The sequence below is a fragment of the Sminthopsis crassicaudata genome, chromosome 1 (assembly GCF_048593235.1).
Source record: "Sminthopsis crassicaudata isolate SCR6 chromosome 1, ASM4859323v1, whole genome shotgun sequence".
Lineage (NCBI taxonomy): Eukaryota > Metazoa > Chordata > Mammalia > Dasyuromorphia > Dasyuridae > Sminthopsis > Sminthopsis crassicaudata.
The window spans coordinates 653,260,952-653,279,361 of NC_133617.1; the positions used below are offsets into that span (position 1 = coordinate 653,260,952).

Consider the following 18,410-nt stretch of genomic DNA (forward strand, 5'->3'; position numbering starts at 1 on the left):
TGTGATTTTTTTCATTTATACTCTATATGGCCTGTATCTACATAGTTGCATATTGTCTTCTTCATTGGAATGTGAACTTTGAGTTAAGGGAACCCTGTTTTTTCCTATGTTTCTTCATAATAGCACATGGAAAGATGATTATTGGTCTCAAATGTCTAAGCAAATTATGGTTGATATTTGGAGAGACAGTATAGTTTGTGGAAATGACTGATCTTGAAATCAGCAGAGACCTGAGCTAGCATTATAGCTTCAGAAACTAGTCACTTAATGTCATTGAATCTTGCTTTCTTTATCTGTTAAATGACTGATAATATTTTTTCTAGCCAGTATTGTGTGAAAAAGCATTTTCTAAATATTTACATTAATGTTAGTTACTTATTGATTGTTTTTTATATGAATTTCCTGTTGTTAATTCAGATTTGAAGATGATGAAATTAGTCTCCACCTTTGCCAAAATCTTGTCACTCTGTTATCTTATATAACCAATTAATAGCCAAGTCATTCCCATCAATTCTCCCTTCACAGTAAATGAAAACTGTTTGCATTTTTGTGTTAACATTGTCCCAAATCTCAATTCATGTCTTCATTATCATTATTTGGACTGTAGTTTCTTAATTGGCTTTTTTGCATCAATTTTCTCCCCCTGGAATGCATTCTATATGTTGCTGCCAGAGTAATCTTCAGGAACAACAATTCTATTGCTTCCTTGGTCAAAACCAGTGATTTCTCACTGCCAATCAAGTCAGAAACACGGCCCTAACCTAATTAATGTACCTTATTTGTTCCTCTTCAGAACAACTTTTTCTCTATTGGTTATCATCAACCATTCTTCCAGTACTCTAGACTCAAATTGGCGAGGGGAGCCCCGAAACTCTTTCTCTCTCTCTGACTTGAGGGGGGGTGAGCCATGAGATAAAGCATTTCAGAAGCTCCTTGAAGGAAAAAGTCTCCTTGAATTCTGACCCGTGTAAACATCCCACCTGAAGAGAAACAAGATGGCTTCCTTCTGTTATCTAGGTGGAGCTATTTGAGTCCAGAGTTGGAGATTCTAACCCCATTGAATTGGAGATTAATTAAGAAACATCCATTCAGTTCTCAAATTCCAGCTCAAACTCCACTCAACAGCTCCCAGCAAGAACAAGTCCAGCTTATAGGTTTCTATTATAAAAAGAGCCAAATTTAAGCTCAGTCCTTGCAGAGAACCTAACATATTATGCCATGCATGCTATGCTATGCCAAGGAAACCTGCCCACTGTAATGATATTCTTTTTCAGCGTTACCCTTTCTTTTATCTCCCTCACCTATTTCTCTAACAAGACTTTATATCTCTCTGTCAGGAGCTCTCTATTAGAAAGTTTACTTCTCTGATGGGACTTTGCCACTAAGGAATTCAGCCTTTCTATTCATGCATAACAAAGTCTGACTTCCCAATGTCAATAATAAACTTCTCTTTATCAGTCTAGCTTTTCGGGTTTGTAAATTCCTTTATAAAGGACCTCTGCAATTCATGGAATGGGGTTCCCACAACTCCTGCCCTGTGTTCAATCCTTAAGGGATTTTAGGGGAACCAGACTTCTTCATTTGGTTCTCTGAACCCCGAACCTACCACTAAACTCATCATCTACTTCCTGACCACCAGAAACCCTAATCACATCATTTTGGTTCCCTGAATCTAATCTCATCATTTGATTTCTTGAATCTAATCTCATCAAAATCAGTGAAGTCTATTTGCCTTTACTCTAATATCTAACTACTGATGAGTTCTCTCCATTCTCTATAATATTTATCTGTGTCATCTCTGCTCCTAATGAATACTACCTTATGTCTCACCATATCACTACCTCGGTTATTATAAAACTCCTTTAACTACTTCTTTTGCCATCATTTCTCTTATCATAACATCAGTGCAAAAGTTTGATCAGGTTGCTCTTGTTAAGACTCTTATTCTTGAGTTGCGTACTTGATAAAATAAAATGTTTCATTATGCAAGGCCTGCTTCTAGCCTAATTTCTTGTTACTACTTCACTCAATGGTTCAGGCACACAAGTGGTTCGGGCAAAAAACAATGTTAGATTTAGAGTCAGAGAACCTGAATTTGAAGCCTCTCTCTGCTACTTAGTACTTGTATGATTTTTGAGTAAGTCAGTTAACTCTTCTGGTCCTCCATTTCCTTGTCTGTAAATGAGAGAATTGGACTAGATGGCCCTAGAGTTGACTTCTAAATCTAATACTTTTTGTTTCTTCCACCTGTTGAAATCCTTCCCTTCCTTTAGAACAGTGGTCTTCAAACTTTTTAAATAGGGGGCCAGTTCACTGTCCCTCAGACTGTTGGAAGGCCCGACTATAGTAAAAACAAAAATTCACTCTGTCTCTGCCTCTCAGCCCATTTGCCATAACCTGGTGGGCCGCAGTTTGAGAACCTCTGCTTTCGAAACAAGAATTTTCTTCCTGTAAAAAGTAATGGGGAGTGAGTCCTTAGGGAGAAGACCCAATATACACCAGAAGTTTTTCATCTTGTAGTAGGTTGTGAGAATAAATACTGTGGAAAAGATAAAAAAATAAAAAATAAAAAACTAGAAGGTACTATGGTTGAATTCAGTCTAGCTGAATTCCATAGCTGTACTATACAAGTACACCTTGATTTTGGTTTCTTATTTCTAAATAGGAGTGCTTAGAGACACTAGAGAGTATAACACATTCTTTTATATAACATGTAAGCTTCATTAACTTTTGGGTCTTTACTACTTCTCCTTTTTTTTTTTTTTTTTTGCTAAGGCAATTGACTTCCTCAGGGTCTCACAGCTAGGAAGTGTTAAGTGTCTGAGGACAAATTTCAACTTTCAATTATGTGTTATCCTAATATCAGATAGAAACATATTTTAGGAGTTTTCATTTTGGTAATTCCCCGTTGTCATAAGTGCCCTCCAGTATTTTAGAACACTCCTTTTTAAAAAATAAGAAACCAAAAGCAAGCTGTACTTGCACAGTTCATCTGTGGAATAAATATTAGATGAATCCAACCTTAGTCAGTGCCTTCTGGTCTGTTTTGGGTCTTTTTGCCAGTATTTATTCTTCTATCTCTTCTCCTTCCCCCCACTGCCCCACCCCCCCTATGAAAAACCGCTCAGTAATCTTGCAATCTAATATTAAAATAATAAACACACACATAACATATGATTTTTAAGAATGAGTTACATTTTCAGGTCCAAAATGAGAGGCATTGTGGTGATATGTTTAAAAACGAAACAAAAAACAATGGAGTCAAAGACCTGGTCTGCTTTCTGATGTTTTGCTACATATATAACCCCAAGTGTCATTTAACTTTTCTGGGCTTCAAGTTTCCTTAGCTGTAAAATGAGGGGGTTAGATTAGATATAACTGATCCTCAACCACCAAATTGTGTGTGTGTGTGTGTGTGTGTGTGTGTGTGTGTGTGTGTGTGTGTGTGTGTGTGTGTGTGTATCCTCTCCTTACTTTTCCAAATATTTAAAAACTCAGAAGACTTAAGAGATGTTATTTCTAGCCTTATAATATGCCAGGCCTTTTCAGTTTAATTGAACTATTTATGCTCCGGGCAAATTGGACATTCATACCATATCAATGCTAAGTGTTTCTGAGTATTTAAAAGATATATTACTTTGCTAGTTAAGTGGAATAAAGTATTACAGAGTTGTTTATCCTTTTGATGTGATTATCAGAAAATATTTTTATGAGAATAATTGTTGTTTTAGTTCATTAGATATTTGGCACATCTTAGTTTTATGTTGCATGTCTGACTAAGGGTCTACATTTTTTGTCACTTCTGCTCTGTCACTCAGGCCCCTAACACTCCTGAGTACTTCCAGATCCAGATTAAAATGAAATTAGAAAGTATCTAATAAAATAAATAATACAATAAAACAGATAAAATACTGTTAAGTCAGTATTCTAGCTTAAGGAATCCTTATTTATGGGATCCTAGTTCTATATCACTTTGACACTATTGGTTTAGAGTCAAGTGATGGCCTCAGATTACAGAACCTATTACTAGATTTTACTAAAAATGTATAGTGTAACTCCAACTAATTTCTTTTCCTTTAAAATGACAATGATCATATCTCAGAAGGTGGTTTTTAAAAGTAAACGAAGTTTTTTTGTTCGTTTTTAAACAAAGATTCATGCTCTCCCACTTTCCCTTTCTTTCTGTAATATAGCTACAATAGTGTTTCCTCCTGTTTGTAATGTATAGCCATGCTAAAAAAAAAAAAAGTCACATTGGCACATAAGTATTCTGGAACTGAGTTAAACATTGTGTTGATCAAAGTTGATTGATCCTGTGATATTGTTGTTAATGTGTTAATTGTTCTCCTTGTGAATGAGGTTTTTAAAAACATTTGGAAAATACAAGATCCTATTCTGTCCTTTCTTTTTCTGGAGTATATAATATTATTCTTTCACTACAGAAGGATAGGACATTTTCAAGGAAAAATAAAAAGCTAATAATAACCTGGGTTTAGGTTTTGCTCAAAATGAATAATCTTGTATATTGCACCCCAGATGCATTGCTTTTAGACCTGATTTGGGAAGTTATAAGAATCAGCAAATTGGTTGCAAGGAGACATTTATTTAATTTTATTAAAAAGTCACATTCTAATTACACAGAATACTTATATCACATCTAATGCCACGTTTCTATTCTTACTTTGGATAAAAGCAAGGAAATTAACTGTTTCTTTTCCCTCTAGGTTAAGGCACTGAAAGAGAAGATTGAATCTGAAAAGGGAAAGGATGCCTTTCCAGTAGCAGGCCAAAAATTAATATATGCAGGTAATTAATTATATCCTACAAATGATTAAAATAATCTATAATTGTTTACATTGAGAATGTTTATCCCTAAGATATTCCTCTCCAAAAGAATCGGCACTTAGAAATAATAGTTTTTACATCACAAAGCGATGCTTTTGCAAATGGATAATACTTATTACTAGTAGGGTTTATTGTGCAATTTAGAAAATATGAACCACCATTTATATCTGAACCTTATTGCTTAGCTTTGAGATGTGTGAATGTGTATTCAATACACACACACACACACCTTTTAGTATTTATTAATTCCCTTTAAGAAGATCTTTTCCTGTTATTTACTATTGGCATGTTAAAGCCTTAATTTTATTTTGACTTTACTTTTTGTCTCAGCATTTCTTTTTCTCAATACTTTCTCTTCTATCTTCTGTCCTTTTATCTGATTGATAACTTTGGAAAATACTGATTTAATATTTTAAAGATGGCAAGGCATATAGCATATCTCTAAAGTCTTAATGAAGTTTTAAACTATGAAGGTTTAAAGCTGTCAAAATTTAAAAGTGTACCAAGTCTTTTTGGGACACCATTTATATTACTGAATCATTATGACAGCCTATTCTTTAGAATTTTGGAACTTGGTTTTATCAAAAGAATTGAATGTGCTTCATGGTTGGTAGGTTACCATTCCAAATTTCTTGATTCCCTCAGGTTAGCTATCACTTTGAACTTTCCTTTGCTGTTCTTCAAAAGGAACACAAAGACTTTTTTCTCAGAATCCGCAAAGCTCATGTAACATGAGCTCTGGTAAAGAAATGATGTTGAGAATAGAGAAGAACAAGACTATGATGTTTTTTTTTTTTTTTTTCCCTTTCCTTTTTCTATCCCTTCTGTCTTACTTAGTTCTATGGTTCCTTGGCATGAAAACCTCCATCTGAAGTGAAAACCAATGAAAGAAACAAAATCAATAAGTGAATCTTTTGGTATAATATAATACAACTGTTAGAATTGTGTGTGTGTGTGTGTGTGTGTGTGTGTGTGTGTGTGTGTGTGTGTGTGTGTGTGTGTATCTTCTAAGTTATCATTAGCCTTTTAGTTTTCCTTGAATATGTCCTATATTTATATATATGTTAATAGATATAACATATCTAACATAATATATTTATTCTGAACATATATAGCATAACGACAGCCAGATAAAAATTTTGCAGATTTAGTTATAAAAATATGAGTGAATTGCCCAAATACTTCATACACCTAGTGTGGCTTTTGGGGGAAATCCCAGCATTGACTAACATTTAGGAGGAAAAACTTTCTGTATTTCTTTTTTAAAACTTATTTACTAATGAGAGAGATCAGAAACATTTTTTTTTTAACAGAAGACTTTTTATGTCACACCTAAATTCTCAGATTTACCTTAATTCATTTAGCTGAAACACTTTTTTTTAGTAAACTCAATTCTAATTAAGAACATTAAAAGAAGACTCTTTAATGTATTTTATGTACTCTTATCTCTGGCCTTCAGTGGGAAATGGGATGTTATACCTAGTTCTCGTTGTGCTTGCCTTGTCAAGGCACTTCATAAGCACCTACGGATCCTGCTCGTTTCAACCAACCAATTTTTAATATTTAATATAGCTTTCAATACGTTATAATTTCCCTTAGTTTCTATTCAGAGGGTCTTGTTAGTTTTTCTAAAGTCATGCATTTATTAGGATAAGAAATTTATCTCAATGATGAAATCCCTTCTGCTACTCAGTATCTGGAAACTATTGCCCCGCTTTCTCTTAGAGAGTTACCCAGGGTATTTGATAGTCCCACGCCTCACAAAATGTCAGAAGTGGTCATTAAACCTAACTCTTCCTGACTGCGAGACTTTTTCTCCCTACTATAACACTCTGCTGCTTAGAATAGCATCATGCATTTTGCATTTCTTCTTCTTTCCATAAAATTACTTTAATTTTCTAAAAACATTAATTTATTTTATCCTTAAAATAACTATGGGAAACAAGTAGAAAGTTACTGTTTTTCATGTAGAAAAAAAAAAGAGCCATAGCAAGTTAAGTAATTTGCACATTCTCACATGCCTGGCTAGCAACAGATTTGGAACTAGCAACGAGTTCCAAGAGGCGGTGGCCTAATATAATAATTTTTGATTTAATTCTCTCCTTAGAAAATTAATAATTATGTGAATATGGGGAGGACAGAATCACATTAGTTACACTAGTTATAAAATGGAGAAAATAAAAGTACCTCACAAAGTGATTATGAAGAAATCAGTGTTTAAATTAGCACTGTATAAATTATTTTTATTATACTTTTAATTTTGCTTTTTCATATACTTTGTCCTTAATAAGCAGTATACATAAAGTTATCTGTAACATATAATTAGTACATTGTATGCCATGTAACTTTGAGGTAAGAGTGTTTAAGTTTTGTAATGATTGTTTTTATCCATTTTAAATAACTTTAAGTTACAGCAATATTCCTATGCTTTTTTTCCCACTTTTGCTGAGTTCTGAGGTTATTGTAATTTAAAAATCATATACTTCAATCTTATATATCTAGTTCCAAGAATTTGAATTTTTAGTTTGTTAGGTCTTCTATTGTTGCGAATTTGAATATTTAGGATGTATCTTTTAAAAAATGGATCTTCACCCTTTTCTTTTTTTTTAATTATAGCTTTTTATTTATAAGATATACGCATGGGTAATTTTTCAGCATTGACAATTGCAAAACCTTTTGTTCCGATTTTTCTCCTCCTTCCTCTCCCCCTCCCCCAGATGGCAGGTTGACCAATACTTGTTAAATATGTTAAAGTATACATTAAATACAATATATGTATACATGTCCAAACAGTTATTTTGCTGTACAAAAAGAATCGGACTTTGAAATCGTGTACAAATAACCTGTGCAGGAAATAAAAAATGCAGGCGGACAAAAATAGAGGTATTAGGAATTCTGTGTAATGGTTCATAGTCACCTCCCAGAGTTCTTTCACTGGGTGTAGCTGGTTCAGTTCATTACTGCTCTATTGGAACTGATTTGGTTCATCTCATTGTTGAAAATGGCCACATCCATCAGAATTGATCATCATATAGTATTGTTGTTGAAGTATACAACGATCTCCTGGTCCTGCTCATTTCATTCAGCATCAGTTCACGTAAGTCTCTCCAGGCCTTTCTGAAATCATTCTTCTGGTCATTTCTTACAGAACAGTAATATTCCATAATATTCATATACCACAATTTATTCAGCCATTTTTCAATTGATGGGCATCCACTCAGTTTCCAGTTTCTGTCCACTACAAAGAGTGCTACCACAAACTTCTTTCATATACAGGTCCCTTTCCCTTCTTTAGATCTTCACCCTTTTCAATGGAACACTAAAATTGGTTGATTGCTCTTGAATAGGTTTGAAACAAATAGTTATGGGTTTATTGACAGGTGTGTATTTTTCTAGTATTGAAGGCAAACCTTTCAGAAATGCCAAAAAATAGAATCTTGTTTATTTAAAATAAAATGTAGAAGCAAAAGAAGATCTGAAGAATATTTTTTATTTATTATGTTTCCCTTCCAAGCACAGCCCTAAAGGTTAAGAAAATTTGTAGACTTGCCTGGTTTTTCCTAATAAATGGTTATAATCTTATCTTCTATGAATCTGTGATAGCTCTGGCCTGTATCTTTTCAAAATAATATAAGGTCTATAACATAGTCATTTAAAAAAAAATTCAGTAGATACTCATTCAAGCTTGGGTTTTCTCAACATTTTCAGCACAAGTCATTCAATCCATCAGTGTCTTTGATAGTTTTTTAATAGTTGTCATTCTTGTGTTCTGAACTTTCTTCTTTGTGAAACACATCAAATTTATATATAAGTTAGAAAATTTGTTAAGTACCCCAAAAGGCCTTTTGCTTCAAATTTCTAAACAAGAAGGGCACCTAGAATTTGATTGTCCAGGCTCCATTTTGAAAATCTCAAATGGGATAAGACAGCTCACTCCACTTTAAGAAAACATTTAACAGAAAGTTAAACCCAAATGTTCCTTTTTTTGTGACTTTGTCCATTGTTCCTCATTCTCCAATGATCTCAAGCAAAATAAATTTAATCTTATTTCTATATGAGAGCCCTTCAAAGGTCAATGATTACATTCTCTTCCCCATCTTTTAGTCTTTTCTTCTTCCCTTTTCTTTTTTATACCTAACTTCATTGGTTATTTTATAAGGGATTCTTGTTTAGGTATAGGTTGTACTAAATGATTTCTGAAAACTTTTTCTTCCCTTATAAGGAATTCTTCGTATCTATGCAAAATGAAGTTTTTCTTGCTAATCTCATTGTTGCACCTTAGAAATAGAGGGTCAAATGCCACTAGACTAGAGAAATAGACAATAATTAGGGCAATAGAAGAATAGGAAAAACAATTCCGCTTAATTCTTTTGCCATATGCCACTAATAACTTGGGAAGAAATCATTTACTTGAAAAGATTCAACTGCCATTTTTCCTTAGAAAGTGTGATATGGTTTGTTTTTATCTTACCTTTTTATATCAAGAAAATTAGCTTTTGAGTAGATAAGAAGAAAAGGAATCTTTATCCACATTACTTTTGGCCATTGCATTGGGCAATTTTTTTTTTTCCATTTTCAATTATTTTTTATTTTAAAAGGTTTTTTTTTATTTGGAGACAGGCAGTGTAGTGGGTAGAGCACTAGCCCTGAAGTCAAGAGGACCTGATTTTTTAGCTGTGTGACCCTGGGCAAGTCAATTAACCCCAATTGCCTCAGCAAAAAGGGGGAAAAAAAAAAAGATTTTTATTTTAATCATGTATTTTTCCAATTACATGTAAAGATTGTTTTCAACTTTAATTTTTGTAATATTTTGAGTTCCAAATCTTTTTTTCCCCGTCTCCCCTTTCCCCATGCTAATAAGCAATCTTATGGCTGTACATTCATTTTTAGCATTTCTATATTAATCATGTTGGGAAAGAAAAATCAGAACAAATAAAGAAACCATGAAAAAGGGGAGATGGCAATAGTATATGCTTTGATCTTCATTCAGTCTCCATAGTTATCTGATTTCGGATGGCATTTTCCATCCAAAGTTATTGGAGAAATCTCCTTGGATGACTGAATTGCAGAAGAGCTAAGTCTGTCATAGTTGATCATCATACAGTCTTGCTGTTGCTGTGTATGTACAATACTATCCTGCTTCTACTCAGTTCACTCAGCATTAGTTCATATCATTTAAGTCATTCTAAGCTTTTCTGAAATCAGTCTATTTGTCATTTCATATGGAACAATAGTATTCTGTTAAATTCATATGTCATAAGTTATTTAGGCATTCCCCAATTGATGAGCTTCCATTCAATTTCCAATTCCTTGCCACCACAAAAACCAGCTGTCAACAAATATTTTTGCACATGTGGGTCTTTTCCCTTCTTTTATGATCTCTTTGTGTTATAGACTCAGTAGTGGCACTGCTGGATCATGGGCATATATGTAGTTTTATACCCCTTGAGCATAGTTCTAAATTGCTCTCCAGAATTGCTTGATTAATTTATAGCTTCACCAACCTTGTGTTAGAGCCATTGGGCAAATTTCTTACATTTTTGGGGGGGCATGTGTTGGTTTTCAGTAAAAATTTTATTTAGTATTGTAAGCTACTCTTTAGTTTATTTGGTTTTTGCCTGAAACTATGGGGTATCACAGAATATTCTTATTCACATTGTTGAGCAAGTAAGAGAACAAGAGTAAATACTTTTGAAGATATATTGGTAGTTCCTCTTATTTGGGATCGTTTAATGGCCAAATTTCAATTATTCTTGGTATTATCTGATTGGAACAGTATGATTATATTTTATTTTAGCTGTCTTTTTCAATTTTGTATTCTTAAGACTATCTTAACCTTAACCCAATTATTAGCAAACAATAAAATGAATGGATTTTGTTTCATTTCATTTCCCTTATGCCACTAACAACAATATAATAAAATTTAAAAATGCTAAGTCAAATTAAATGTTAAAAGTGGTGAAGAAAATATTTAAATGATCCTTAAGATTTTTAAATGTATTTTCTGTTGAAATATTTTCTATTATGAAATAATTTAGGAAAGAATGACAGCTGGAAAGGACCTTAGAAACTAGTACTCCAGCTCCATCATTTTCTAGATTATAGATACTCCTGGAAAGAGAATCTTTAATCCCTGGAAAGGATCTTAAAGCTCTTTCATTTTAAGTGTGAAGAATTCACCTCCTGTCCTCACTCTTTTCATAAAAATTGAATTTATTAATGTTATATAATAGTCCAAATAGAAAATAAAAATGTTTTCAAACAAATAAGACATTAATTTTTCAAGTTTTGATGAGTCATGAGGTTGCAGATACATTTACTGTAATTATACCATTATAGATTTGAAAGAGGGAACCTCGGGCTCATCTTGCCTAAATGTATAGAGTATAAATCTGGACTGAGAGTTGACTTCCCTAAGGCCCCATAGATGGTAATATAAAGCTAGAATTCAGACTTGTGTCCTCCAACTCAGTTCCACATTCTGTACCATACTGCCTCTCATGAGGTGTTGTTTTTTTCCTTTGTAAGATTTTAAACTTTACTTGGAAATTGGTGTTCCCCCAAATAAACAAACTTTGTAGTAAACATTTTTCATTCAATTTCTTCTCCCTGTTAAGATTTGTTTAAAATAATAGTTCTCCATGTGAAAGGGAGAGCATTTGGGTCAGTTCAGAACAGGACACCTTAGGAGCATTCATCATTCATTGATTTTTATTAAGTATTCAGAGTATAAGTCAAGAACCTACATTTTAGGATGTGGGTGACAAATTTTAAAGATATGTGAAGCAAGCCAAACTAATTTGTGCTAATATAGTAATTATTTAAGTCTTTGTATCACATAGAGAAATTGCATTAAAATATCAATGAAAAACAAACAATCTGGTTTATTTTAAAATTAAAGTCAGAATGGGTTTTATAGGAAGTGGGGAAGGTTGATTTTAATAAGCCTGGCCACTTTGTTCCCAATCATCTTTAGTGTATAAAGGTTAAAAATAATCTGTAGATTTGATTTAGCCAAGAATATTTTTTGTTTGGCAGTGTTTGATGAGCCATTTGAATTTGGGGTTGTAGCTTAGAGGCAGTGCAGAAGCAATCATGCCAATGTTTTGTCACTGATTTACATGGCATTCTTGTAAATAATCTGCATAAATTCTCTAGAGGTTGTGGGTCTTTGTTTTAATGTATGCATTTTCTATTCACTCTTTATACTTTTATCTATCTATCTGAAAGATATATCTATCTGGGAGATGAGTTTGTGGGACAATTTTTCCCCTTGGTATACTACAATTCACATAAGAAGTGAGAAATTATTAAGTAGGTGCTTCTGTGTCTGTTTTGTTAGTCTAGGATTGAAGAAGTTGAACTCTAGTGTAAAAACATGAAGCTTTGATTAAAGGACACTTTTTGGGGCAGGAGGTGATACAGTTGATCGAGCCTTGAGTCTGGAAGATCTGAATTCAAACTCCAGCCTTGAAATCTCAGATGCTTTATGACCCAGGGCAAATCATTTAACTGTTGTTTCCTTCCATTTCCCCTACTGTAAAATGGAGATCATATTGGCACCTATCTCAGACCCAGATGAGATATTTACAAAAGGGCTTAGATTTGTGCCTGGCATATAGCAAGTAGTTTCTCTTTGAACTTTGTTCCCAATTCTGCCACTTAATCATTTGACTTTTGACCTCATAAAATTAAAAATGAGGTGCTTTAACTAAATAACATATATTCTAGTTCTGTTATGATGTATTATATTACAGCTGAGCAGACTAGATAATGACATGTAATGAAGTGCAGTTCCATTTTGGTTATTTGGAGAATAAATAACTTGCTGGCTGAGAGGTAGTGGAAGTAAGGCCATCCCTTCAGGATAAGCTATCTTAAACGTGGTGTTGGGTACTGTTTGGCTTCCTTCTGAGTTTCCCACCCCAATCTAGCCCTAAATTTAAATGTTCAAGGCTGTTGGGTTTTCATTTACATAGGGGAATTTTTAAAGACTTTTTCAGTTAGTTGTGCTTTCATTATATATGCCTCTTTATTCATTTGGGCTAATCTGCTTAGTCAGCATTTAAGATAATTCCCTAAGGTAAAAAAAAAATAATAATTTACTTCAGCGAATTTCTTTTAATCCACTAGGCAAAATCCTCAACGATGATACTGCTCTCAAAGAATACAAAATTGATGAGAAGAACTTTGTGGTGGTTATGGTGACAAAAGTAAGTTTTGACCTCTTATTTTGTGTGTGAGTATGCCACGCATGTGTATTAAATTATTCAGTATAAGTGAAGACAATAAAGACATAAATATGTCACAGACTATAACAGTTAACAACAGAGTAATAATACAGTTAATGATTTTACATATTTACAGTTAGTGTACTGCCTTGGCAAGTCTTCTGAGGTCATGGATTTTGCTGAAGTAGAGGAATTTGCTGTATAGCCATGAAAAAGGGTAAGCTTATTAAAATGGGGGCAGATGTTCTTTATTTTTTAAATTAGCAGGCCAATTAAAGAATCTGGCTTAAATCTTACTTAATTGTCTCACCAATTTGAAGACAAAACAAATTACACCAGATAATAGACAAATTTAATAAGTAGGATGTTTTAAGCTTTAAGCAACAAAATTATTTATGATTTAATAGAATGAACATTAAGGAGAAATTACAGTCTTTTAAAAAAAAACTTTCCACAAAACAGGGTCTCCAACATCTTTCATTTTTCAGGAATGACAAACAAAAAGATGGGACTTTAGTGGAAGTACTTTTCATACACTTTATTCTTAGAAAATAGTTCTCCAAAGCACTGATAAACACTTTAATAAGAAAAAAAAACAGTTGATGGAGGTCTTGGGGCAAAAGAAATGTGATTGTATAAGGGAAAGGAAATAAGCTAAAATGTAAAATTGTTTTGCATAATATACAGTAGAACTTAAGCTGTAAAAGAAGCTGTAAAAGTCGTCATTGAATACTTGTACTAGAAATCAGCATCAGTTTTGAGTGAAGTATAACATTTCCAATTATGGATCCAGTTAGTACCATATTAACAAATTGATTTTGTTGTGTTTTGTACACCTGCCCAATAATTACTGTTAAGTTTGAAGAAAAGAGTATATTGTTTGACAGACTCCTTAAGTGGGAATAACACGTAGGCATGTCCTAACTTCATAATGTGTAAAAATAGAAATGGACATATTTATTGCCACAAAAAAAAAAAAATAAAGGCCAACTAAGTGCAGAGTGTTGTGCTGGAACACTTTGAGGCATAAAATTTAAGTGACAGTCTCTGTCATAACATTATAATTTGGTACGATGCTGGTTTTTCCCTCTCACTTTGTATTGTATTACAATAATACCTCATTTGTCTAGAATTCAAGTATCTACAACTTCATCTTCATGATACCTTCAACTGAAACTGTTCATTAAAGCTTGGTTTTCAATTTAGAGAGATGATACTTTATTTTTAGTTTATATGCATGTATATAAAAGTTAGTCATGGTTTTCGAACCAAATAATTGGAAAAGAAAGGAGTTGATAGCAGCAGAGGACTTTAGAGCTGAAGCTTCATCTTCAGAAAAAAGATTCCACTCCAGGGCTGGAGTGAGCAAAGTACATAGAAAAAATGAGTATCCCATTCTACCACTGTGACTTTGAGTGACATATAAGTCTTTGGGACATGTAAGTTTCACATCAATAAAATGAGGGGATTATACTGGATGCCACTAAGGTCACTTACAGTTTTAGATCTATCTGTGATCTAAAATAACTTCCTCCTAGAAGTCTTATGATCCAATGATTTTTCATAGAAAATCAGTTCAATGTCTAGATGTAAATTTACTGAGGAGGCAAACTTTTGTATTATAAAGTATAATTAATATACACAACATTAATTTGAGTATTAGAAAATTGTTTATTTTTCTGTTCAAGAACACATTTATTATGAATTGAATTTTAGGAAGATTTCTATGCAGGATGTTAGTTTAAATTATGGTGCTTCAAAGAAAGCGCTCACAGCTATTCAGAATAATTAACTGTGTAGATGGACTCTAGATGTAGTTAAGATTTTACTTTGCAAAGTTAACTGTGTTGGATAATTGGGCAGTTAAATATTTTGGTGAAGAAGGTCACTTTAGTAAGCATTTTTTACTCCTTGAAAGTGTAATATGGGATAATTACTAAGTATACGAAATAACATTTATTTAGATTTAGATTTTAAAAGGGCAACATGGCATTATGGAAGACCTGATTTCAGGGCTTCCTTGTAACACCTCCTTACTTGATATGAGCAAGGCACTTAACCCCTTCAGTACTACTATGTACCTTTATAACAATGAGAGTTTCAAAGTACATTCTGTGTGGTGTTTGAGGGGTGGACTAGGAAGTGAGTATTCCACAACAGTTATCCCTATTGCTAATGAAATGCTTGACATGAAAGCTTAATCCTTGTCCATGGTTTGGGTGCATATGATTTAAATAAAGGGCAGGTCAGATTAATTTTTTTTCTTCTAGAAACTCTTGTTTGATATCACCTTAAAATTTTCAAATTTTGGCAAATGAAGGTTTTGTTTTTAGAAGCATTATAAACAATTTAAAGCAGTGGTTTAACTTTATTTTTGTTTTAATTTGGTACCTATCAGAATTAAATGGTTTTTTAAAAATTAAATCTCACTGAAGCAGAAGGCTATATAGACATGGAGAATTTAATGAAGATCAGTATTAGTAGGAATATACTGTTCACATATTCATTCTCCTTGTATATTAATCGATCTTGAGTGAAATAAGCAGAATGTTTTGAGACTTAATCTAAACGATACATTTGCATGTTTTCATTGTTCAAAATTGAGTGGCCTTTTAGTGGGATTCTGGAAGAGTAGAGTTAAATTCCATTTTTATCCAATAATACATTAGCTTATTTCTCAGTAGCATTCGTTGGAGGACTAAAATGAATGTTAAATTTTAAAACATGATGTTTATAAATATATTTGTATTTGTAATGGAGAAAATAGCATAGGACTTTTTCCTTAAGATTTGATTTTGTTTTTATCCATTTAGCCCAAAGCAGCAGCTACATCAACACCATCACCAGCTACAACTCAACAATCAAATCCTGCTACCACTACTACAGTTAGTTCATCTTCAGCAGCATCTGTGGCTCAAGCCCCAACTCCTTCCCCTGCCTTGGCTCCCACACCTACACCTACATCTGTCACTCCAACACCAGCTGCAGTAGCTTGTGAACCTATACCTACTAGTACTCCTAAGGAAGAGAAACCTGCAGAGAAACCAGTAGAAACTCCTGTTGGTATTAGTCCAACGTCATCTGACAGGTATGATCACCCTCTGGGAAATTATATATCAAAACTCTTCCAAATGAGGAAGCTTGTTTTGACATCTAATTTCAGTTTAGAATTGTTAATATGTTGGAAGTAAACATTAATTAGTTACAAGAGCTTTTGAAGATTCCAAATACCTTGGTATATACTGTGCAAATTAAATTATTTTAACTGCCATCATCAAGTTTTGGATTGTGTGACCTTGAAGACTGGACCTCCTTCTAAATTAAAAAATAGAAATAACAGTAAACTAAATTTTTTAGGCAAAACACTAGAATTGGAACCAGAACGATTTATATTAAAACATCATCTCCAAGGCTTCATACCTTTGTTATTCTGGATAGGTCATTTAACCTCAAGAAGTCACGTGAGAAAACTCTTGAAAGAAGTGCTTTTAAATGTATTAGATAAGTCATAGGTATATCCTAAATTTCTCATAATTGATACAGCCTATCGCAGTATTTTGACAGATCAAGCAAGATAATGTGTATGAGTTAAAGAATTTTATAAACTGCAAAGCATATAAAAGATTAGAAAGTTATTAGAATACTCATCCTTTGGCCTGGTCTGTCCTTTTTAAATTTGGTTTTCTATATTCCTTTTTCATGATCATTATAATTGAACACCAGCAGGTTTCTGTGAATTTATGCACACACATTTAACTATTGGATTTGGCATTCTGCAAAGTGGAAGGATGTGAAGACTTGCAAAAATTGTTGAGGATATTTTCACAAGAAATGTTTGTGTTCAAATCCCTATTACCACCACCAGAAGATGGAGGAATATAGATTTTATTTTATTTTTAGTATAACTAATCAAAGCCTGTGGTAAAGTTCCTATATTGGTAGTTGGTTCTTCAATCCCCTAAAATGATTTCTAAAAATAATATTATGGGGACATTACATTTAAAATGATCTATAGTTATCCTTGCACCTAAATCTAGTAGTATTAGTACCCTTTGATCATACATTTGTTTTACCCAGTGGTTTACATAAAATCTATTATTTGATGTATTTCCACTTTAAAATAGAGAATATTAAATGATGGACTATTAGGAGGACTTTTGTTTGCTGTCCATTTCATGTCATTGCTAATTTCACTTACACAGGATTTAAAAATAGAAATTTATGAGAGATTAGTGTCATTATTGTTTTTTTGACTAAGATTTCAAAAGATGTAGCAGATTTGAAACTTAGAAAACTTTCACATGCTGTAATGAAATATTAATGGCTCTGTTTTATGTAGAAACTTATATAATGCATTTTGATATGCATTGCCTCCTTTGATCCTCATTAGCATTACTTTGTGGTGTGTAGCACTGTATCTTCCACATTTCTTTTTTAATAAATATGATTTGAAGAGTTACTTTCATTCTTCATGAAAAAACTAAGGCTAGAATGTTTCATTCAAGATTACAAAACTCTTAGAAGATTGATTTGGCTTGACTAGATATTAGAATTTGGACTTGGCATGTTACATAATAGACAACCAGGGCCTTTTTGAGCTGAGGAGTGAAGTAAAAAGTTTAGTTTTAGTCTGGCAATGGTATAAAGAATGAATTGAAAGAAGGATTATATAAGGTCTGAGAGACTGGTTTAAGGATTCTTAATCTAAATTAAATCTAATTAATTTGAGTAATACTATTTAATCTAATTAAATCTAATTAATTTGAGTAATACTATTTAGGAAGAGATGTTCAATATGGATAGTTTTATTTTATTTTTTGGAGGCTGGGATTAAGTGACTTGCCCAGGGTCACACAGCTAGGAAGTGTTAAGTGTCTGAGACCAGATTTGAACTTGAGCCCTCCTGAATTCAAATCTGGTGCTCTATCCACTGCTCCACCTAGCTGCCCCTATATGGATAGTTTTAAATAATGCTTCCAATGGGACCAAGCAGTAGACTGCTGAATGTATAGATCTAGAGTTAAGATGAAAAGATTAATTTGGAAGTATCAAAATAGAAAAAGTTTAGAGTACTAAATTCGTTAAGCCTACAGATGTCTAGGAGGCTTGGGTTATTAAGTGGAGAAGGGGAAGAACAACATAAATGTTTGCTTACTCATCAATAGTCTTTTTAACAAAAATTACAGAATACAAATTTCACATTGTTTTATTATAGTTATTCTCCACTAAAGTTGTGCTTTTGGTTTTTCACTTTATTAATATTAATTCATTTTGGAGGTCATGAGTTCTCTAAGACTATGTAAGTAGAATATTGGTTATCTTGTGATGAAAATC

At 32.9% G+C, this 18,410-nt stretch overlaps 1 protein-coding gene across 1 annotated transcript in view; it reads left to right on the plus strand.

The window, feature by feature from the left end:
* The window catches only part of RAD23B (RAD23 homolog B, nucleotide excision repair protein), an 84,504-nt gene that overhangs the window by 32,813 nt on the left and 33,281 nt on the right, over positions 1-18,410 (plus strand). The window contains exons 2-4 of the mRNA XM_074282987.1: positions 4,725-4,806; positions 12,979-13,058; positions 15,890-16,164. Of these exons, the coding sequence (XP_074139088.1) occupies positions 4,725-4,806; positions 12,979-13,058; positions 15,890-16,164 (437 nt within the window). The remainder of the gene's footprint in view (positions 1-4,724; positions 4,807-12,978; positions 13,059-15,889; positions 16,165-18,410) is intronic.